This window comes from Mchenga conophoros, linkage group LG18, assembly GCF_057382185.1.
Source record: "Mchenga conophoros isolate Kocher_MC1m ecotype Shallow Benthic linkage group LG18, M_conophoros_male_GT1.1, whole genome shotgun sequence".
NCBI classification, from domain to species: domain Eukaryota; kingdom Metazoa; phylum Chordata; class Actinopteri; order Cichliformes; family Cichlidae; genus Mchenga; species Mchenga conophoros.
The window spans coordinates 26,367,240-26,391,663 of NC_140543.1; the positions used below are offsets into that span (position 1 = coordinate 26,367,240).

At 40.9% G+C, this 24,424-nt stretch overlaps 1 protein-coding gene across 1 annotated transcript; it reads left to right on the forward strand.

Annotated features, from left to right (window-relative positions):
• Positions 1–348: 348 nt before the first annotated feature.
• On the forward strand, positions 349–22,689 carry LOC146553976 (carboxyl-terminal PDZ ligand of neuronal nitric oxide synthase protein-like). Its single transcript, XM_085254687.1, has 10 exons — positions 349–861; positions 1,580–1,651; positions 3,740–3,832; positions 3,952–4,010; positions 5,275–5,383; positions 9,575–9,704; positions 10,147–10,274; positions 17,305–17,466; positions 18,441–18,609; positions 19,059–22,689. Exons 1-10 carry the CDS (start codon positions 757–759, stop codon positions 19,589–19,591), a joined length of 1,560 nt encoding a protein of 519 aa, XP_085110813.1. The 5' UTR covers positions 349–756; the 3' UTR covers positions 19,592–22,689.
• Positions 22,690–24,424: the final 1,735 nt, after the last annotated feature.

The window sequence follows — 24,424 nt, forward strand, 5'->3', positions numbered from 1 at the left end:
ACCCAAAAAAATATCCAGCTGGTCTCCTTAATAATCATGCTCTTTATAAGGGTAAGAGTTAACTGATAAATAAATATCAACAGTGTGTCACCAGACGGTTAAAGGCATGTGTCGGGTTATTGATTGATTGATTGATTTTTCTGTAGGTATTTGAGCTTCTCTGAAAATGCTGGCGACATGAATTGTCACTCTGAGGAGGCCACACAGCCCTGGAGAATCTCGAATCCACTAAACTGTCTTCAGGGTTTTGTTTGTTCCCTGTGATGCCGCTAGATGTCACACAACCAAACACCAGCAGCAGCTGCTGATATAACCTACACACCACTGAGTATTTCTCCATCTATTAGGTGTCATGCATCCCGTTTAATAGCTAGTACACGTGCAGACAGTGAGTCATTAATTAATTCTGAGGGAACTTGAAGAAGAAAACGATCCAGTGTTGAGATCCGTGCGTCACCGGGTCCCCGGCGGTGGCGACGCGTACTGCTCCTCAGTCGTGCTTCGCTTCAACCCGGCTTTAAAAAAAAAACGGGCCAGTGAGACCGCTCACCGATCGCCGATTAACACATTAATTGAGCCCATCAACCAATCGTTCGGTCGCGACCGTGGCGCCTCGGCCACGGCATGACCTCCGGAGTGACGCGTCTCTCCGATGAGAGGGCGGAGGGAAGAGCGCCGGAGGAGATGCGCATATCTGCAGGTCTCTAGCGCTGTCGTAAAACAAGTGTCGGGAGCAAGTGAGCTAAAATTAAAGCGATGCCAGGAGTAACCAAGTACAATTTAGTGGATGACGCGCAAGATTTGAGGATCCCCATGCACAACGAGGAGGTGTTTAAGCATGGGGTGTGCTTCGAGGCAAAGGTAAGAAGCCTCTGCAACAGATTGTACTTTCTGGGCAGCATTTCAGGCTTGAAGACCAGCGAGTCCTAATATGCTAAACACTGTTATGTGGGCTTCTTGGGTTTCAGATGTCGTCTTATATTTCTTTTTTCTTTTTTTTTCTTGCATAATTGTGTGTGTTAGTTTATTGTTGCGTCTTCTGATCATGCAATAATTTTATATTTTATATTAAATTTCCCTTTATGACTTTATCATTTTTTAAAATTCATTTTCATAATCTTGTTTCAAGGATAATACAAAGTTTTGGTTTAGTGCAGATGAATGAGACTGACTGCACTGTGGGAATTATGAACAGTTCTTTAAGTTTTACTGTTTTGTCTCTGGTCTGCACTAATAACATCTGTAAAAAAATCCACATAGTTTGTTCGGATGTGTTGTCCTCTTTGACCAACACTTATATAGCCAAATTCATAATTTTATGTAATGTAAGACAGATTAAAAACTGCAAATTGCCAAATCTGAGAAGGTAGAATCGTCTATATTTGATATTTGCTTGAAAAAATAATGTGCAGTGTAATTACAATTTTATACGTAGTTGTCTGCTTATCCAAAACTGTAAAAAAAAAAATCTGCTGACACTGGTTCAATCTAAAGAGGAGACAGTGTGTCATCCCAGCACTCCCCAAGTATTCACTTCCTTAACAATCCCGTCTTTAAACCTTTCTCTTATGTTTTGCAGTACATAGGCAGTTTGGAGGTGGGCCGCCCCGGGAGCCGAATGGAGATAGTTGCAGCAATGAGGAGAATCAGAGTAAGATTTCCCTGAAGCACACACACTTTGCCTCTTTGACAAAACCCACTTTGAAACACTGGTGACGTTCGCTGCACGTCTTTGTGCACGTTCCTCACAAGTTCCTTTCTCTGTGCTCGGTGTCCCCTCTTTACACATAAATGACCTGTCTGTGTAAAACTACACAGTGGGCAGATTCAGTGGGCCGTCAGGAGCAGTTTAAATCAGGGCAGGATTCATAGGGCAGCTTGGATTTTCTGGCTGAGGAGAGACACGGCGCACAGGGATATGTTTGATGCCATCAGGGGGAAAAAAACAACATCCTTCAAGCCTCCTTTTGTTACGATCATGCAAGGCCGCTGGAAACAACACGCGGCCTTGTCATTAAACATCACTGCAGTGTGACAGAGACACTCGGGGAGGAAAGGATTTAGCTGCTTGTCAGCTGTTGCATCTAATCTAACAACCAAGTTTATGGTGTCAGTCGGAGATCGGCCGCCTCCCCAGTGACACCCAAGGAAAGACTTAATCCTGATCCAGCATCCCATACAGTGGGCGATGCTGGTCATTTGATCACACTGGCAAAGATGTAGGGATGCTGTGTGTGTTTGGATTCCCCTTGTATTTTCAGGCATCCCAGTAGTGTGTGTGTGTGTGTGTTTGCACATTTTTAGAAAGTAGATTCTAAACTTGCTTTTATGCATTTTGGAGAAAATGACAGACACGTTCAACAGAGCAGCTCAAATGGAGAAAGAAGAGAGAGAAACCCACACAATGCACAAAGCAATCCAACCGCTGAAGGCTTTTCTCCTGCATTTTAGCTTTTATTTATCTGTGCTTAAGCAGACAATGTTAATTTACTACAAAGCTCCTATCTAAAAGACTGTGAAATGCTTTGCTCTAAGTCTTTGAAACAAACTGATAATAAGAAGGCAAACGAGGCAAAAAGAGACAAATGATGAAAATACAATAAAACTGGAAAAAAAAAAGATTGTAAATGTGTGTGGGATTAAGATGGATAACATAAAAGCAGGTTTGTAAAATGCTCGGGCTGTTTTTGAACTCTGTTATCACACAGTAATTAATAGTCTCTGCTTCTGGGGGAGACAGACTGTGAATATTCAAAAGCTAACTTGTCCTTAAAGCACTCGCAGTGGCTCAGGGGGTAAGACGAGAGGTGAGCTTCCACAACCTGTAGCATTATTTTGTTCGGGGGCGGTTTCAGTGTGAATTAGTTTCAGGCTCATGTGCGTGAAAACGTGGCGCGAACGCTTCATCTCCCTCTGACAGCAGCGTGTGCGGAGATGGATGGTCCTGGTTTATGCAGAGCTGCATTAGCCTGGATTGCACACACACACACCACAGAGATCAATGTCCTTCACCTGAGCACCTGCATCCAGCCTGCATGTGGGGAAAAAACTCACACAGCAACAACCAGATGCATTAACGGGACAAGACCAGATGACAAGGACACAGGTCGCAGGCTTGCATGGTCAAACCTCTCTGGACTAAAATCAGCTCCGCCTCCAGTTTCTGATGAAACTAAGAGAAAGCTCTGTGTTCTCATATTTACACAAACCAAAGGAAACTTGACAGAGAATATCCAAGCCTGCTGCACACGCTGGGCAACTGTGTGTGTGCTGGAGAGTGATTTCATCAAACCTTATCTGATCAATTAATAATCTGATGTTGGACTTTGTGTTTTCAAAGCCAAACATGTTATTTCATACAAATCTTTCTGTTTTTTGTTTTTTACCCTACATCCTATGACTGTAAGATTTGGAGGACACACTGTTAATCAAGCAGAGGGATGAAAGCGTCCCACACATGTCCGCCTCCCTCTGGGAAGTCAGCCTTTGAAAACTTAAAAAGCTCCCAGAAAGAGAAACTGACAGTTTCTCGATGTTTACGCCATCCCAGTTTTCCTCCGGGGAAGAAGACAGTGAAAAAAGATAGCTCCTGTCTGTGTGATCCCTCCGCTTCATCGAGCTCCATCTCTGCAGGACCATAAATATATTTAATGCGAGTCAGACCGGGTAGTACTGTAATCAGTTTGCTTTGATTCAACTTTTGGATTTGTTGTTTATTCTATCTATTCTTCCTTCACAGTATGAATTCAAGTTGAAGAACATAAAGAAAAAGAAGGTCAACATTGTCGTATCTACTGACTTCGTCAAAGTGATTTTGCGCAAAAAGAGGAAGGTCGGTCTTGCACAACCACATATGATTTTTCCATTTACTTGTTTTCGCACCTTGAATGACATCTTTGTTTTAAGTCACAGTTGTCAGCGTGAACCTGTGTGATTTTTGTCTTGCAACAGAGAAAAGGGTGGTCGTGGGACGACAACACCATCTTGGTGACACAGGATCCTATCCACAGGTGGGCCCTCTCGACTGTAACAACGTGTACATGTCGCTCTGCTGGAATATGTTTACATGCATCCAAAACACAACCTCCCTGTCAGGCTGTGCAACGAAAAGCTTCATTTTAGTACCCATCTCTCGAAAAGTCCAGACGTCTCATTCCTCATTTGATGTGACAAAAGCTAAGAAATGCAGGCTCATATTTTAAGAGCTGCCATCATAAAACTTTGGTGAAAATGAAGTCTGCGTGTGGCTTTTAACTTTTCTCTCAGTGATCATTTTACTTGTCAGATCCTAAATCAGCATAAGCGATTTAACTTTATGTGATTTTTGATAGGGTTAAAAAATAAATCAGGTCATTAGCAGGGCAGAGCAGCTGGTTCATACATATCTCAGGTTTATGTGGAAACTTTAAAGTTAAACTACAGTAAGCGGTGTAGCGCTTCATACATTTGCTTGCATATGAAAAATTCTCTGTTCAAGACCAGGAGGAAACACAAGGTGTCGCGGATAAATAAAACAAAATAAAACTAGTACCGGTACCGAAAAAAATAAGATTTATTCATAACACACGTGAAAAGACCCAGGAAAACCAAGTTAACAATAAAAACGATAACAAAATAACGCTGAAAACCGATAAAAACCCTGAAAACCATACATTTCACACCTGAGCCTCAACTCTCGCGGCCCGGTACCAAACGACTCACGGACCAGTACCGGTCTGAGGCCCGGGGGTTGGGGACCGCTGCTCTATGTGACCCATATCCGATCATGGTATGACAGTATGAACGGCACAAATCCGATATTTTCAAATCCAATCTGGGTCACTTTCATATGTGGTACTGAATCCGATACATATCCGATGTTTTTGAAAGCGACTGCTGTTTGAACAGTCATGTCACATTAAATCCGTCTTTTACGTCACTGACACAAGACAGTGCGACGTCTTCTTTTGCGCATGCGGGCCGCTTTGAGCATTCACACAAGAGCGCGTTTGCTGTCGCATTTTATTTGTAGTGTGAACGAGCAGACAAAAAAATTGGATTTGATCAAAAAATCTGAATTAAGCATTAAGACCTGCAGTGTGAACGTAGCCATAGTGACCTAAATAAGTCCCAGAAGAAAGGCCTGGATTACAAAACAAGGTCTTGGAGGCTGTTTAGTGGCAGCGTTTTCTACTGAGGAAAAAAAGCTACATAAAATGAGCACTTTACATTAAAAACCAGCTCAATCAAACACCCAATTTACAAAAAAATTGACATGTTTTCTTGCCTCAACAGGATCTTTTACGTCTCACATGATGCTCAAGACTTAAAGATATTCAGTTATATAGCCAGAGACGGACAGAGCAACATTTTCCGCTGCAACGTGTTTAAGTCTAAGAGAAAGGTAAGCCTCACTGCTCACAGATCCCAAAACTACTGCAAACATAAATGACACATTACCTTTCATTACAATTTAGCCCTCTCCTCTCCTCTCTGGAGATAATGGTAATGTTAGCGACATTAACCAGGCATCTTAATATTTCTACTCCTGTTAACAGACGTTACTTTCAAAAATGACAATTAGCCACCGAGTCTCCATTTCCTTCATTTTCCTCACAAATGCACAAAAAGGGTTAGTTTGCATTATTTAAAGGCTGCTTTCAGAATATCTTCACCAGTTCACCTTGTTAGCAAATAGCTCTCTATGCTAACAATTTGGTCATTTTAGGAGGCTCCTAAACTCTCTGGCTCACAGTCTGATGAGGGCAAAGATACCATTTACCTGAAGATAGAGCTTCACAGAAATAAGGGAAGCAGCAAGCCAAACTCTATTCAGTGGAAACAGAATTAACCCTGCCAGGATCTCTGAAGCTCGCTAATTGGCGTGCTGTTTGTTTACTCCAGAGATAAATGAAATGTTAACTTGACAGCTGCCGTTCGTTTGGACTTTTTTTTTTTTTTGGCTGTTCGGCTTGCTCGTCTTGTGGGCGCTGTGACGTCACGTGCTGAGTTTTGTGCTGATTAAACAAGATACAAACAGAATGTGTTAATCAGAGCACTGCTCAGAGGCTTGTAGGGTTTTTTTTTCCCCTTTTTGTTAGAGGCAACATGTCGACTCTCTTTTTCCCAGTCTTCAATCTCTGTGAAAGGCTAAGTTGACGTGAAAAAAACTGGATGGTTCTGTCCGTCTTCCCATCTAAAACCACCTCTGAGCGAATGACTGAAAGTATATTTTCCAGTGTTTTACTGTTTTAGCGATTCAGAAATAGACAAACATCTTTTGCAGATTTTTTTTCTTTTTTAACATCAACAAAAGCACATTTATTTGCATTTCCAGTTCAGCTTCTGAAGCATCTGTTAATAGCGTTCATGTCTGTAATCTCAGGGATGTATAGCCATAGCGCGCACTTCTAGAATCAGACCCCAATGGCTGTGCTAGTAAATAACTTATGAAAAATGAGAGGCGTGTTCTTCTCCACATATCTGCATATCAAGCAGTGTCAATTTTTCCTCCACGACAAAGACTGAGCATCACTGAGGTTGACTCCCATCCCTTCACCATGGATACCAGACAGACAGTGGCTTAGTGAAGCTGAATACTAATCGTTCTGGTGGGAAGCGAAAAGAAAAAGGGGCATTTTCGCTCTGCGCTTAAAGACATTTTCACTACAGCTGAACCAAATACACATCACAATGTTAGAGACATGGTCTGTGGTGCTTCTCTACCTCCTTGGGGCTGTTGAGCCTTATCTGGTTGTTGCAGGCCAAGCATGTGTGCTGAGTAGGAGGAGATGGACCAGCTGATAAGAGGAGATTTGATTTATTTTCATCACGGCATGTTGCAGCGTAGCAAAGCTTCGATGTCAGCTCGGTACACTAACACAGCCTTTTGTGCTCAGCCCTCGGAGGCCTGTCAGTTTAACCTGACAATTTTAAAGAAGAATTAAATTCTGTATCGATTGAGAAATATGACAAATTTTCTTACAGTGTTTTTGCTTTTGCTGTTTTATATTGCTATTTCACTTGATTGAACTACTTTCAAGCTCGAGTTGCCTTGAAATTTAAAATGAATGCCTGGAGGCAGGATGGTCCTCTAGAGGCAGATATCAATAAATGCATCTCTGTGCCACTGTTCAATATGGAAAGCGTCACCTGTAATGAGACTGGGGAAGGATATGGTGGATAAAGTTTAACTCCGGTGGTTTAAGGTTGCTGCCTCTGGACTGCATATTAAGGCTTTATGGAAAAAGAAATGCGAGGTTGAGCTGTAGATAGATAGATCTCCAGGCTTTCCAAAGGCTGCTTTTTCACTTGTTTTCACTCAGAGAAGTGTTGTTTTTTTGGTTTGTTGAGCCATCCAAAAATTAAAAAGACACATAGCTCAAAGGATGAACCACTTTGTTATTAGCAGCCAGTTGCAAAACCCAAAACTTTAGCTTTAGCACCCATTTCTTTAGCTGAATCTACTTAAAATACCAAACATAGCACAGTTTGACAGGCATGAAATAGTATTTTTGAAAAAAAGCTTTCAAAGACCTATTAGTTGAAAACTTGTTATCTTGATATCTTGGCATGAGGAAAAAATCTTTAGTAGAACAACATCTGAAAGTCATGTCTTTAAGAAATAGAGAAAAAAACCAGGACAGGCCTGACAGAGGACCTGAGAGATGCATCTGCACAGATGAGGTCAGGAGAGTGGTGTAGCCAGTGAGTGTCTACAGCAGTCTGTAAAACACGGTGGAGGCTCTGTCACAGTTTGTGACTGTGCTGTTGGAGAGCATGTCAAAACTGATGGATTTATGAATGCAGAACAGCGCCATCGGGTGTCATTTTTCAACATGACACTGATCCCAAACGTACTGCCAATGCAGCAAAAGAATGAATGGAAATACATGTTGAGGCCAATCCATCAGTTATGGATTGGCCTCAACAGACTAACGAAGCAGTGTGAGAGCATGTTGACAGAGAACAGAACAAAAGGCAGAAACATCCAAAGAAGAGCTTTGAATGTCTGAAGAATACTTAAGGCAATTACAAGAAAGCTGCCTAAGAGAGTTCAGAGTTGTACAAACTCTTTTCGCCTTTTATATCGTATTGCCATATATGGTTGCATTTTTGAAACACTGATGATGTAGAAGTCTGGAAAACTCATGAATCAAATATTGACACATGACACTTGTTGCAGTTCTCCTCTTGTTGAGCTAAACCACTTTGCAACCATTTGGGGTTTTTTTTATTAAAACACTAAAACAGACAAATATGGACAGATGACAAATGCAGATCTGGCTCTGACAACCTAAAAAAAATCAAGAAAAAGAAGCATTAAGCTGTTTGTTCTTAAGACTAAAAACAACGTGTAAACTAACTATTTATTTAACTTGATGCTTTCCTCCGTGTTCGATGTTTCACCATACAACAGATTTTGATCTGAATGTGCATCAGTGAAAACAGTTATACACAAGAAATCGTGAATATGACCATTTATCAGTTAATAATTAACTGAGAATAATATTCCTAATCATGGGCAGCGCGGTGATGAGCACTGCTGGGTTCTTTCCGTGTACTCTCTTCCAGCTTCCTCCCACTCTCCATGCTTACCCTAACAAGGATAAGCGGAAGAGAATGGATGGATGGAATTTCTTTCGTTTTTGATGCCAGCATGTACATTTGTACTTGCTTGATTTTTATTTTTCTATTCAAAGAGGCTTATTGTAGGCCAGTCATTTCACTTCCCACATTCGTGGCGTTTCACATCATTCAGAGCTAAGTGTGTTATATTTCAATTGTTTCAATATGCAACCCTTTCCAGCTAACTGTGGAGATAAAACAAAGCGATTACAGTAAAATAGTCGACATTTTTCAACCGAGGGTTAATACTGTGTCATTTTTTCTGTAACTCTCTGGGCGTCTCTCCTCCTGTGTATAATTAGGGTTTGTAATTAGTGGAAAATCAAGTTTTAGGACATGCTTGTAAATGTCAGGGTTAATCTCTAATGGCTTTTTCTTCAGATCAGATCCTAACCCTAGCACAGTTACCAAACATTTAAGATGAGTTGTAGTCCTTACTGTAGCGCCATTCCTGCGACCCAACTAAAAAGATCTTAGTAGTTAATATTTGTGTCTAATTCAAATTAAATTGAACCTCCTATACTAAAAATGGCTTAATCTTCACTCTGCCATCAAATTTACTTGCTCCTGAACTACACCAATCATCGCTGTGACAGCAGCATGTATACAAAAGAGATACACAAGGACAAGCAGCTCAAGTCCTCCCAGCATTTGCTGTCCTAATTTGTTTTCTTTCTCCTCCCTCCGTTTCCGTCTGCCTTCACCTCCTGCTTTGCCCCAATATTCCCTTTCCTCCTCCTGCTTGCATTTTTCATCTTCTCTCTCGTTACCTGTGCACAATGTTCATACACTCGCTCTCTCTGTATTCGCTTTTCTTCCTGTGCAACTCCTCTGGGGCCTCATTTTCTCCCCAACTGTGTACTTTCATTTGTGCATCCACCCTCGTTGGCCTCCTGCTGCTGTTCTCTCAAAACTTCAACACACACACACCATCTTCTTGGTGTCTCCACCCCACCCCCTCTCACAGTCTCAGGCCATGAGGATTGTGCGGACAGTGGGTCAGGCGTTTGATGTGTGTCACCAGCTGACCCTGCAACAGAAAGACGACGAGCAGGAGGATGAGGAGGGGAAGGCGGAGGAGCTGCAGGCGGTGCCAGGTGACTCACACCGACAAACGCAAACACACAAATCTGCATCCGCAAAACCACTCCCTTCTCTCTCACGTCTTCCCGTTCTGCTTCTGTCACACAACACAACGCACACAGGCCTGCGACTCCTGTTTCTCTCGCTTTCTCTGTTATACAAGCTAAAACTCGGAGTGAGGCAGAATCAAACAGTGGCAGTTGAGCACACCTCTGTGTGAAAAGATGTCATTATCCTCCTCCATTTTTTTTTCAACTTGCCACGTTGAATGTTGAAGCTGCAAATTGGTTTTGGTTAGTTGTGTGAGCCCACTGATCAAAGCCCTTTTTTGTGTGGGCTGCTGCCAGCCGACACTGTTGCTGTCACTGCCTCTAGATATGTTGCGAACTTTAAAGCACAATTTATTTATTTTTTTATAAAGCATGACAATCCATCCTGTGCATCTGGTCTCTGCAGCAAAGAAGAGGTTTGCATTGTCAGAGGAGACAGACCTTGAAGCCACTACAGAGGAGAGCATTGAGTGCGTCTCATCATCAGACCCGGAGAAGAGTAAAAAGGACGAGGCTCTTGGTAATGATGGAAAGGTACTGTTGCCCTTCATCATTTCAGCATCGCTGTTATGAAACATGGAAACACAGAAATCCTGCAGGGAGATGATATAGGCACACTTACATTTTATTTATGGATGGATATGGCACATGGGTGGGTTTCCCATGATGCACTGACCGTTTCTCCTTCAGTCATCTCCTGTATTTATACACCAAGTTGCATTTAGTCCATTTAATTTTTAGTAATTAATTTTAAACTCTGGCTCTTTCCCAATGTGTGTCTTTTGCTGTCTTCCTCCTCTCATCCCCAACCGGTCATGGTAGATGCCCCCCTCCCTGAGTCTGGTTGTGCTGGGGGTTTCTTCCTGTTAAAATGAAGGTTTTGTCATGGACTGGCCGTGTAAAGCAGGAAAGATAGGACCCAAACGTAGACTCACAGAGGCAAAACTGAACTCAAAAACACAGCAGAAAATGCAAAACTAACTAAACTTAGAATATGCATGAGACTAAAGAGGCAGGTAGGCAGAGCACACGGCAGGGAATGAGGGAGAACATGACACTGAACAGAGGGAAGGCTTAAATACACAGGGAATGACGAGGGAACAGAAAACACATGGGAAACTCAGCTGAGACGAATTAGACACAACGAGACCAGGAAAGCAAAAACTAAACACACTGAACATGGAACGCACGTCTTTTACAATAAAACAGGAAACATGAGCTTGACAGAGGTGTGGAGGAAAGGCAGACAAGAGGTAGCGAGGGAACACGAGAGCGATATGACGAGCTGGAGAAACACGGATAAACATGATAAGCGGGGGGAACATAGAATAAAACACAAGGAGGGAAACCAGACACACAGTGGACAAAGACACAAGGGGGAATCTAATAATCAAGGAACTAAACAGGGAATATGAGAAAATATAAAACAGACTAAGACTACTATTGAACCTAAAACATAATACAAAATATCACTAAAACAAAAGAAACTCAAAATGCTGGGTCAAAGGGACCCAGAACCATGACAGGTTTTCCTTCACGCTCATAGACAGCTGAGGTGTTCTCTTTTCTCTTTTTATGGTCTCTGCCTTGCAGTGTAAAGCATCTTTAGGTGAGAGTTTAGGAGATGTATAAATAAAATTGAAATGACTATAATAAAGAACTATAAATGAGTCAGTTTTACTATTAATAAACAATTATTTTGTCTTGTAAGCATTTCATTAGGATTACTGTTAGAAAAATAACCAAGGGCAAGTTACCTATAGTAATCTACACTATACTACTATTATAATAATGCTATAATAATGTGGGTGGAGCTTTCTCAAATTTCTGAATATAGCCCAGGATGTTATAGGAAGTCATGTTTAGATATGACACATTTAAAACAGTATGTAGTATCATATTGTATTTGTAGGCAGTGTTTTTCACAGATCTTATACTCTTGAAGTCAGGTAACCACAAAATATGATCTTTAAATCAGAATGTGCAGAACAAAAAAGGGACTTTTTCTCCTATTTTGTACCTTAGTTTAGTTAAAATACGTCAAGCACGTTCCCATCCTTCAAGTTTCATTGTTAAAAATACCAACATATCTTTAATTTTTCACAGAGGTATACCTCTGGTTTTTGGCTCCATTGTCTATAGCTTTAAATGCCAATGAGCTGATTCAGGCCATGACATATTCTAGAAAACCGCTCTCCTGTTTTTTTCTGTAAAACCTTTTTTCATTGATACCAACGGGGCATTTTCATCTCTTGAAAAATCAAGCCAACTGCAGTTCCTCTTGGTGCCACTGGAGGCTACCTCCAAAGGGAGTGAGCCCCCGATCCTGCCATGTTGAAATAACAGCTTTACAGCATAAAAAAACATGTTTACAGACTGGTACAGCGTGTTTTGTCCCTGGATAGTTTCCCCCTGAATAGAAAGTGTGAGTGTGGTAAAAAAAAATAAAAAAATTGTGACTCATTCGCCTTGATTATTGATTTGGACTATTCCGATATTAATATTATGCCTTGCTGTGTGATAGCAACCATCCGATACGTTTGTGCTTCTGTTTTGGAGAATAAAAGTCTAATATTTCATTAGTCTATTACATAGCACTAATTAACAGATATGTGGGGGACACACATGTGTCCCAGCAGACTAAACCACAAACTGAGCCTCCAAACTAGATAGTTATACAAGCAAGGTATCTATTTACAGTTAAATATTTACGGTTAATTTAAAGCATGAAAGTAAATACAAGGGAATTATATGAAAGGAAGCAAATTTGACATCAGTATCTCAAAGACAAAAGTAAAAGCAGATATTTGTGTCTCTGCATTGCAGCCATACAGTTTATGAATATGGCTTACTACCCAAGGAAAGGTAAATGTACATTTTTAGCTGGTAAATTTGCACTGCACCCTCTCATATAAGGTAAAATAAAAGAAAAAACAACTGGACAATGGCCAAAACGCTTCAAAATGCATCCAGTACCAAAGTGTGACGTCACTGTGGTTACATCCATGTTTTAGAAGAACTGGTCTGAGATATTTAGGAGTGAGCAGAAGCAACTTGTGCATGTTAACTATGGGTAGGAGTGGCTGTAACTCTGGTTTCCTCCAGAAATGTTGATTAGTTAATCGGCTATAAATTATCCTTAAGTTTGAATATGAATGCAAATTAACTGATGACCAGAGTCGACGCCACCTCAAGCCCAGTGTCCATCCACCCATTTGTTAATCCTGAATTAGGTTACCAAAATATATAGATGATGGATGGGATTTTAAAAAAAGTCAAAAATATTGTATTATTCAGTGCTTCCTGGAGTCCCACAGCTCACAGATGGGTAGTTTGCTAATTTTAAAGTTTGTCCTCATAAAAGCTCAAAAGAAGATCAGAAAACGGCTCAGAGCTCAGAGGGATGTGCGGTCTTGTAAGCAATCATGTCTTTAAGGGTTGCTTGTGAAGACGGGCTCTTCAATATTGATAGGATCATATGGTTTATTGATGAAATCACAGCCAGGATTTCTAAGTGCTGCTCTGCTCGTCCTGTGATGTCGGACAAGCCGCTCTCTGCTATCTGCCTGTCTGCTCATTTTCCCACCGAGTCTCTGAGGAACTGTCAGCTTTATTACTCACAAGAGAGAAAACCGGTGTTGTTCTGATGAGGTGTTAATTGGTTCGAATCGAACAGTTATTAAGTCTAATTGCACAATGACCCAAGAACAAGGGAATTTAAGCGTCATAGTTTTTGCGTTATTCATTTTCCTGCAGCATTTCATCAGGTCTCACGTGCAACCTGTCTCAGTCCTGTGTTTGTAATCTGAAGGTCAAGTGTCCTTCACAGTGAAGTGTTAATGACAATGGAGTCCAACATATTGATTTCCCATCTTTTTCTTGACAGATGAGACTTTCATGTCAACAATTCCTGCTGTAGCACTCCAGCATAATTGTGTGAGTCATTCACCCCAGCAGCAGCGGCCCATACAGTCAATACACATCTATTTATAGAAACCCTAATTAAAGCACTGCTTTCACATTTTTTTTATTCTTATTGGACTAAGGTCATTTCTTTACAGTATAATTGTCATGCTTATGTTAAAAAAAATGCCAGTCTAAATATTAGACTTTGATTTATCACAGTGCCTCACACACTTCAAGATAATTCAATCTTCAGCTCTAAAATGTTGGTAAATTTCATGCCTGTCGTCAGGACCTCAAAGAAAAAATCAAACACCAAGTAGTAGAGAGTTTACAGAAGAACAGCCAACACTACAGAATTCTCCATCAGCAGCAACTTCAACAGAATAGCAGCGTTTATTGATTTTTATTTGCTGTGAAATACAGTTCCCACTTTGATATTTTCTTCATTTATGCAACTTGGCGTGGTAGATATTGCATTGATCGCTTTCTCGCTCGCTCCAGGCTTGCTGCACTTCACTCTACCTGCCTGCACTTCAGCAGCATTGAGCAGTAAAAGTGGATTCACATTATACACACATTTTAAGAGATCATCACAAAATTCCTTGTAGACACCCTAAGCATCAAGCAGTGAGGATATCTAAGAAACCATCTGCGGATTTCTCCATTGGGATGAAAGTACACAGGCTCCTTGCTGTCAGTGCAACATCTCTTTGCATTTTCCTCCCTGAGGAGCTCAGACTGGCAAAGAGAGGCTTTCAAACCACTGCTGTAGACATGCTTTTACACATACAAACTTTCATATATTTTTTCTTTCTGCTATTAGTCACGTAGGATTGTGGGTTTTGCTGCCTTATACTTTGTTCTCTGTCTGTGGCCAAGCTCTGTTTCTTCCTGATGTCAGGGACTAATGCCGACTTCAGCCTACAACATATCAGCTTAACACAGGTTGGTTATTCGTGTCCGGAAAGAAACCAGAGTGTAAACTTGGGGCTGCACGATTAATCGTTAGAAAATCGCGATCTCGATTTATACTTATGTGCGATCTCATTTCCAAATGACAACGATTTAAAAAAAAAAAGAAAACAAAAAAAGACGACGACGATTGGACCGCATTTTGATTCGGGACGTACTCTGCATGAAAACAAGCGCTCACTCTTCCTGCTCAACAAATGACAAGGGCGGAGCCTTATACCACGTGATACAGAAAAAACAACGGAGAGCACGTCAGGGATGACGAGAAAGTGACAGGAGAAAATCCGTCCCGGTCAACCACCCAAACATCAATAACGGGAACCTTATACAGCGCTTCCCTATAACCGTCGAACTCCCGCAGGCATAAAGAAATGACGGAGGCTATCACTTATCACCTGACCAAAGATAACACTGTGCAAAACGAGGGATTTAGGAAAATGATCAACACCCTAGACAAACGCTACACAGTGCCGTCCCGCAACTATTTTTCTATTGTTGCACTACCTGCTCTATACACGCAGCGTCGAGCAACGGTGGAGACGGAATTTCAAGCAGTACAACATTTTGCGGCAACAACAAAACGTGAGACATTTGTTGTTTTTATGTTTATTTATTGTTTTTATGTTCAGTCTCAACTGTTACGAAGTTGATGTGCAGTTAATAAGTGCAATAAATATTTATACTGGAAAAGAAAATCGTGAGAGAATCGTGATCTCAATTCTAAGCCAAAAAATCGTGATTCTCATTTTATGCAAAATCGTGCAGCCCTATGTCAACTTACCAGTGTGCCTCGTATAATGTGGCATAATGGATAAAAGCTAAAGCCAATTCATGGGCAGACCAATATTATCGGCTGATATCCGATGTTTAAGTCTGATGTCATTACCCGTTTTCGGGTCCAAACTCTGCTTCAGGTCCCAAAGTCAAACAAACACTGTGGCATCACTGAGAGTTACAAACTGTATAAATTCTTTCATCTTTAATAAAATAATCAGTGTTGCTGCTTTACCAGGTGTAACAATTAAGTTTAAAATCCAGGCATCCATGAAAACAGAATTTATGAAGTTTAGTGGAGTTAGATGTTAGCAGGGCGTTAGCTCGCTAGTTTCCACCTAAACATAATATACTATTGTCTGACTGAGTGATTTCTGAAAAAATTTAAACGTACAGCTCTGCTATCACTTCCAACATAAATGAAGACAGGAAACTAAACAGCAGTGACGTTTGGAGGGTTACTGAAGTTGGGCTAGCTGGTATATAATGATGTGCTACGTGGTGGCTAGCTATGGCTAGCATAATATAAACACATTAGCACAGTGAAGCTGGAGGATGAACGCTAACTTTGTTTCCACTAAACGGTCCAATCTTCAGTCAGGAGAACAACTGAGATAATTCATCCACAATACAAGGTTAGTCGTCAATATATTGCTGCCTGGGCTGGGCTGTAGTTATCTGTCTGTGAAGGTTCTCAGTCATCCAGGTCATCGTTCAAAGATGGTTGTTTACAGTGGACATTGATAGCTTCTTTCACTCCTCTTTCAAAGGTTTTAAAAACACAACCGCTTTAATAACCGAAGAGTAGTTCCAGACAATTACACTGTTGTCTAACTATCTCTCTTCTATTAATGCATTAGTGTAATACAACCAAGGTATGTGGGATCCACTTGGACAGGCAACCAGGTAGCAAACTGGACATTGTCTAAAACATCATTGATAAGATAAGATAACCTTTATTAGTTCCACACGTGGGAAATTTGTTTTGTTACAGCAGAAAGTGGACAGTGCAAAGTTATATAGCAAAAATTAGTGAACACTGGAATAGAATAAGAATAAGATACTCTACACAACTGTAATTGAAGACAGTATATAGCATAAACAAAGCAAGCATAATGAAAGAGCTGTCCCCAACACACACGGGGGTGTTGAGGTGGCAGATTTTTAAATCACCAAATATTGTTTCGCTGTCGGTTTTAAAACTCCTACATCAGTCAGATTCTGACAGATTCAGTAATTTAAAAGCAATCTCACTTAAATGTGATGTATAACACTGCTGGATCATTTGTCCATGATTTTGTTAAAACCTACTGCTCTATTCCACGATCTCAGATAAGCATAACAGCGTTTACTTATTTCAGGAGTCCTCTTCACGCCCTTCAGGTTTTGTATATTCCAGCTTTGTCCCTTTGAGTGTTTTTCACGAGTCACTAATAAAAAATCACTTCCATAAAGGATAGAGCTGTGCAGCTTCAATCATAGCTCCTCCTGTGAGACTCATCTCTCCTCACTCCTCCATCCTCTGGGTGTATTTTAGGATTTGAGACCTCCTTCATGAGGATATGCTGAGATGGATTTCCAGTTCACAGGTAGGAGGACAGAGGGAACTGAGAGAGGAATCAAAAGAGCTACTTTGGTTGCCGTTGTCCGATTGTATTCTTTTCTTGGGAAACGTTGATTTGATCCCGAGTGTGTGTGTACTCCTATATGTCTCTCAGTCAGGAAAAGCCAAAACAAGTCTATAATTGCCTACTCCTACAAAAATACTGTGTAGTCTGATCCCAGCATAGTGGTTGTCAAAGTTTGTAGATAGCAGTCTTTATGTGTGTAGTGAATGACTAGTGAAAGTACTTCAACTCAGCTTGTAGAAGTAGTGGAGCCTAAATGACCATCATTTTATTATTCATTATAGGTATCTGATAACCCGTCTCTTCTGCTGAGCTCGCCCATCCTTGGAGCCTCTGTGCTGGCTCATGCTGCAGCAGGGGGATCCTGCTCTGCAGAGCACCAGGTCCACTTCCTTCAGAAACAACTGCAGCAGCAGGAACAACAAGCACTAGCAGCTTCAGCGCAGGTAATTTTCCCCTTCTGGAACCTCAAAGAAGATATTTTCACCTTTTAAGTTTGTGTGAGTCTCTTAATGGGAAAATGTGTTCATGGAAAATTTTACCGTAGTGCAAACTTCCACAACGGCAGTTTTGAGTATAGCAGCTGTTTATGTGTGTTTGCCTGTCTGTGGACAGATCTTGTCAGCGCGATGGTCTTGAAACCACGCGAGGTAGCGCCATTAAAACGTCACGGAAGTGCAGTTGAGATCGAAATGAAGCTTGCATTTAAAAAGGGGTGTGTTCCGACCCATAAGTGCTGAGTAAATGAAGCTAAAAATATCCCAAGTATTTTTAAAGCAGGTGATCTCATGCCACTGTGACGCTATCGCACAATTTTTTTCTTCTCTTCCTTTTTGTGATGAAACTCTCACTAACTGTATTGATGCACACAGGGTTTTTTTTTCTTTTTTGTGCACTGAATCATCAGCTGTGATTCATTTAATAAAAAATCACAAGCCTTGAAGAATTCACCTGCCTGTGTGCATACCAGCATCAGTTGTTTTAACCCTTTAAAGCCGAAACCCTGAAATAATTGGCAGAAAAATTGTAATTTGTTGAAAGTGGAGTGGTTATTGAACCTTCTGGACATTTTTTTAAAGGAAAAGATTTGCATTTATGAGTCTTCATTCTGGGTTATGTAGAGGTATATGTCTAAAATATGATCTGCTTGATGTTACGGGGTTAAAATATGCTCAATAATTAAATGTGCTTTACTTAATGTAACTGAGCAAAGGCTGTTTGACACAAAACTTCCTGATCACATAAAAAAATTATCAAAACCTCCCAGGAAACAGGACATGAGTATCTGTATTTATGATTATGAAATTCACAGAGCGCTTTCAGACACTAAACCTTTACATAAACTTTGAACAGTTTCAGGTAACACTTAATATTCCCGGGCAGTGGCATTTAAAAGTTGTATGTCTGTGTGTGTGTTTAGGTAAATGTTTTGCAGGAACAGCTGTCGGTGGAGTTGTGTGCTCGGACTGAAGCCCAGGCCAGAGTGCAGAGGCTGCTGCAGCAGAACACAGACCTGCTGCAGCACATTTCCCTGTTGGTCAAACAGATCCAGGAGCTGGAGCTCAAAGCTGCGGGCCAGTTAACATCCAGTGAGTGGCTAATACACTTTTCTAATTGACTTTCCACTCAGATCATTTTCTCCTTTAAAGTGTAGTGTAGATTTTTATTTGGCTGCCTTTAATCTTCCTGTTTACCTCCAATCTAATCTGTAATAAAAACGTTAAAATTTCTCCCTATTTTTCTTTACTTTTAGTTTCTTTCTTTCCCATTGCGCTCATGTTCTTCTACTCCGTTTTCTCTCCTGCTTCTGGCACACAGTTAATTATACTATGACAGCCCTCTTAGAGGGTACCGCTCCCCGTTCTCCCGTTCCAGCACAGACGTCATCCCACTCTTTGTAATCTCAGCTTTGACCAGTCCCCTCTTCTTACATGATCTGCATCTCTGTTTATATGTGATAATGAAATATCTTTTGTTCTTTGCTTAATCCATTATAAATATGTCATATTTGATCTCTTCTCATTTCTGTTTTCCACAGTGGGTTCCCAGGACAGTCTTCTGGAGATCACATTTCGTGCAAAGCCTCCCGGCGTTCCTCATGAACCCCCCACCCCTTCGTCATCTACAGGCCTGTTAGCAGCTCAGTCCCAGCTTCAGATTAGCAATAGTGCCTGGGTCTCTGTCCTGCCCAGGTCTTGCTCTCCAGGCACCATGGGCGCTGACACCATCCCCTCGGGGCTTAGCAGCAGCGGAGTTAGGCTTGAGTGCTTCCGCTTTGCTTCCCGAGCGGCAGACAGCCAGGAACAGGGACAGGACACAGGGGAGACTCCCAGCGACGGGGCCCCCGATGAAAGCTCGCTGCTGGGGGAGCAGGTCCTGGGAGCCCTGGAGTTGCTTCGTTTCAGGGAATCTGGGATTGGATCAGAGTACGAATCAAACACAGATGAGAGCGATGACCGGGACAGCTGGGGCCAGGGGGAGGGAGCGGGGGCCGACGGAGGAGCCCGACTTTTAAATGTGCTGAATGCAGAAAGTCTGCCAGACTGCTTGGGAGATGAAATGGCTGTTTAGTGGTGCTGTGAAAGCTGCACTAGGCAACTTTGAATCTATGTAAAAGCCCAATGGGAAATAAGTAAAATTCAGAATCTGAAATTATCTGTATAACGTGACAGAAAACTGCATAATCTGCAGGAATAAATTGCTTGTCGCGCTCACTCACTGCTGTCCTGGCAAAAGTTTGACATTTTTTGCCCTTTTGATTTGCACAGCTTAAGAAAATGTCCGTCTGGTTCACTGGTAGCTCTGTGGATTGTTATTTCTTGCTATTATGTAGTTAATATGTCACACTTCTGCAACACAGAAAAATGTAATGTATTACTTTAGAATCCGTGACACCCAACTAGGGCAGTAATATGATAATAATAATAATAATAATAGCAGAAATGTCTTAGAATCATTGAGCATGCTGTTTGCAAATCATCCATATTTTTGTTAATCCTTGGTAACTGCTATATAATAAATTTAGACATCATAATGTCTAAAGCCATGCTAGCTGCTCTATGAGGGTGAGCTAAATGCTATGCTAATATGCACACAAATGCTGTGTCAAAAATTGCTGTACTTCCATAATTACACGTGATCATTTGAGTACATGTTCAGAGTGCACTATAAGTACCCAGCTGATGGACTCAAAAAGTTGAGTGTGGAAAACTACAGTTTACAGTTAAAGTCGTTAAGAATGGAAGGGACTAAGCAAAACACTGCCTGAAAAGTGGAGGTAACTGAGTAGTTTCTCATGCATAAACTGCACCAAACAATTGTGAGTGAAGACTAGTCTGATTTTTTCATGCTTGCTTGACACAGCATGTGAAACCAGTATAAAGTTCAAAATGAATTTTTTTTTCACTTTTTTTTTATTGTTTCCTAGACTTTCAAAACCTGTAGATTTTTAAAAAATGGATTTCATCTATCCGTTTTTGTTTATTTTCCATTAATTTTTAACTAAAAGATGTCAAAATGAGTCTCTTATTTCAAGTACTGTGGTTTAGTGAAAATGGAAATAGATTAATAGCCATTGGTAGCACGCTAGTAAAATTCTGATTCTTCTAGGTTTTAAAGAAACTGTTGATCCGTCACGGTCCACACAGCTTTATCGCCACAGGCCAAATACAGAAAAGGTGCTCGCGTTACTGGGGCAGGTTTCACTGGCTTCCTGGACAGTTTGCGCCTCGAGGCATGTGTAGGCCTGCTGAGCGAGTGTTTTCCCCTCATGGTTGAGAGGTTTGCTGTTTAAGAATTTCATGGAAAATACTGTGTTTTTCATTTGCAGTTTGTGCACCAGAAACTGTTCATTAAACAAGATTTTTCTGACAGTGAAGTTGAAAAAGCCCCATTGTTCAGTATTGATTGCGTGGCGTTTTTTTTGTGTGCAAGCAGTGTGGGAAAAGCCTGCATCTTTATCCGGCGTTTCCCACACTGCGTCACAAATTTGGTAGAAACATTCGTGCTGATGCTAGCTAGCAAGCTGAAAGTGGCATTCTCTGACCTAAGCACTTATATTTGGCACTGTGTGATGTTTAAGTGCTAAACTGTCATCTTCCAATAGAATAATATGTGATTAGAGACTCAACGGATTGGTGTTCACAAAATTTGGCAGCTAGCATGACAGTTGCACTAAAATGCTAATCTGTGCACAACTTGCCATGTTCAAGCAGTTAAAATTCATGTTATGACAGTATGTACATAGTGTATTTCATGTGAGCATATGTTTAAATTCAGCCTGAGGCACAAGGGCAATTATTTAGTGTGTTATCATGTTCACAAATTTAACAAGTAGCTTTTAGCTATTATGTTAGCTAATAACTAGCTAAGTTTAACAAGTAGCTTTTAGTTATTATGTTAGCTAATAACTAGCTAAGTTAAACAGTTGAGGCTGGAATAATGTGACTTGTTTATTTGAAGCAGTTCATAAATTTGCCAATTTCTACAAGTTAATATTAATTTTTCAGATTACATTTTTATCAAATCAACACTACATACATGGAGTAACATTACGTACTGTAATCCTCAAAACTAAAATGTACCTTCTGCTTTTCGGCTTCAGTGCAGTGGGACATTTAGCACAGTGCAGCTTCATTCAAACCCTATTAGTCAGTACAAGTGCTGTGGTGTTGCAGGCTGTCTGAAAATCTCTGCTGTGTGTGTGTGTGTGTGTGTGTGTGTGTTTGATGATTGTTGTAATGTTTGGTTCCTCGCCTCTGAGAGCCACTCAAACGGCTTTTTACACTGTGGTTTGATGACATGTCCAGCATGGACACAGTCATTTTTGCTGTTTTTTCATTACCGTCAAGAAAGAAAAAAGTCTGTTTAAACATGTTGACATAGTTGGCTTTCTTGGGGAGGTTTGAGTGGGGACCTTGCTAACCCTCGCTGTGACACTCGTCTGTAATCTCATATAAGAAATGGGTTTAATAAGCAGCTATACCTCTGAAAGTATGACCTTTTTTTCTGTACATTGTACATAGTAAAGTCTGATTAACTTAGCTATTCTATATATATTCAGCATGATTTTGTTCATAATGGTCTTCGTTCTAATTATGTAGTTAAAGATGATTTTCTCATTTGATTATTCTGTGTGTCAGAGGTGCACATATCACCGGGCAGGTGCTGCTACAGTCTTGTCTATGCTGTTAAAAACTGTAGTCGCTCCATACTGTAGGGATAATTCATTAATGCCGTATTGCGGCAGTGATAACCTGCTGTGTCACTGTTGCAACACCCTTTAAAGAAATTGTTTTGAAAATGACCTCAAAGTACAAATTCCAAAAAATATGTGATCTAAAAGACTTCTGGATGCCTTCATATTCTTGCAGCCAGCTGCCGCACCGGCTCCATCACGCTGACTGTGAGCCAGCTCTTTAAATCACTGGATTGGGGATGTGTTTTTGAGTTCTTTCCAAAATCAATTAATCTCGTCTTGGCCCTACTCCCTCCCCCATCCTCTCCTCACCTTCCTTTCCTCTCTTCCCTGAAGCTTATCACCCTGCACCGTCAGTCTCTTAACATTTCTCTTCAAGGTTATGTCTGTTCACAAGAAGTGTGCTGAAAATGAAAGTGCACTTACATCGATGTTTCTCCTCGTGGAATTAAATGCCCTTTCTCAAATGCCATCGGTTGTCATGTGTGTCCTCTTCGTTTGGTGAAACTTACAAATTGCTGAAATGTATCCAGGGTTGCTTCAAACCTAAATATGTCCCTAACATAATAATAAGCCGCATCAGTTTCTGGGCTGACCTTTTAGAAATGTTTTCCTCGTTAGTATTTCCAAATGCTTGAGAAAATGAGATGTGGTCCTTCGTGAGGCCGATGGCCCCCTATTATCGTTAGAGACACACCAGCTGTGGTCGTTAAACAGGGTCAGCTCCCATTAAGCACACTGCAGACAGAAGCAGCTTGATGTAAGCAGATAAGGTAGAAAATATGAATAACGTTAGCCATTACCCTCCCACATCTTGCCACGTTACCCTGCAGCTCCGGTAGTGCAGCTGCTGCTGACACAGATAGTGGGTGGCCTCCAGGATTTGGTCTCTACTTTCATTTGGTTGATTATACTGTAAAGAAAAAATGGTCTGCAGGCAGTGTTATTCTGTTCACACACACCCCTTCTGAATCCTTTCAGTCCCTTTCTCTGAACTCTGCAGGTGAAATGGATTGAAAAGCAGTTTTACTTTGTGTGCAGTGTTGTATTTATCCTTTAGTTTTGGTCTTTTGAGACAGACTGGAATGAAAATGTGAGCCCAGATTGAAGTATCTCAATAACACTGCCAACAAAGCTTTAACGCATTCAGTGAAATATCTGAGAGTTTCAAAAACTGAACGCCATAATTTGTTATAGGAATTCACGTTTCCTCGATATTGACAACTACTGATTGGTAATCCATCCAGGCTCTCACCCCATAACGGCTGAGATAGGCTTTCCACCCCTGTGACTCTGAATTTAGTAAGCAACAGAAAGTTTTGCAAGTTAGACTCACTTTTATTTTGTAGTTTGTGAGTTAAATGTTGCTGGATGGACTGCCACGAATTTCACTACATTTATGCTCCCCACAGGAAGAATACTGAGCAATAAAAATTCCTCCAGAGCATTCGTCCCTTGAGGTCACAGTCTACTTGTTTTTGGACTTGTAGTCAGACATTTGGGCCAGCTTTGTTGTACTTTAATCAGCCAACCAGAAGCAAGAGGTAGATCTGAGGGAGAACCAAAAGTTTTTACTTGCCAATCACAGGGTAGCCTCACCCTAATGCTGCTTTAGCATCTATTTACTGTGACTGTTTAGTATTAAATAGTGACGTCATTTTCTCACATTTATAAGAGAAAGGACGTTTTTTTGCACTTCTTTCAGAGTTCACCCTGTTGGATGTTATTAGGAATGTGAATTTAAGGCTTTTTTGCACTGGCTTCTCTTTTCAGCTCCAAAAGCATCTTTTGTGTACAGTTTTTGTTCCAGTGGCTGAAATGTATACATTACCTGCTTAATGTTTACAATTTGTTCTAGTACTCCAACCACATGCAGTGAATCTTTGCATTGCCACGTTTCTCTGTTGTGATGTGAAATAAGTGTATCAACGGAAAACAGTTGAGCTTTTAAAATGAGTTTTGAGCATGTTAGCATGTAGCTCAAAAACCTGCGATACCTTAGCTCATCACTAAGAACCAGAATCAGAAAAGATAATGTACAAATATTCCTCACCTGTTTTTTTCCAGTGCATCATTATTCGTTCCGATTAAATGCACCATCTGGGTGATATTTGTGCCCTCCTACAGATGTGAGTAGCTCCATGAGCCATCGCTGTGCGTCATGTATCCATGGATACCTGAGGCAGTCGGCAGTGTTTCCATCTTTT

Excerpts from the sequence above, each read along its gene's own strand:
- LOC146553976 (XM_085254687.1), top strand. The coding sequence starts at position 757 with ATGCCAGGAGTAACCAAGTACAATTTAGTGGATGACGCGCAAGATTTG. Across the intron at positions 4,011-5,274 it reads ACACAGGATCCTATCCACAG|GATCTTTTACGTCTCACATG; the intron begins GTGGGCCCTCTC and ends TTGCCTCAACAG. Across the intron at positions 9,705-10,146 it reads GGAGCTGCAGGCGGTGCCAG|CAAAGAAGAGGTTTGCATTG; the intron begins GTGACTCACACC and ends TGGTCTCTGCAG.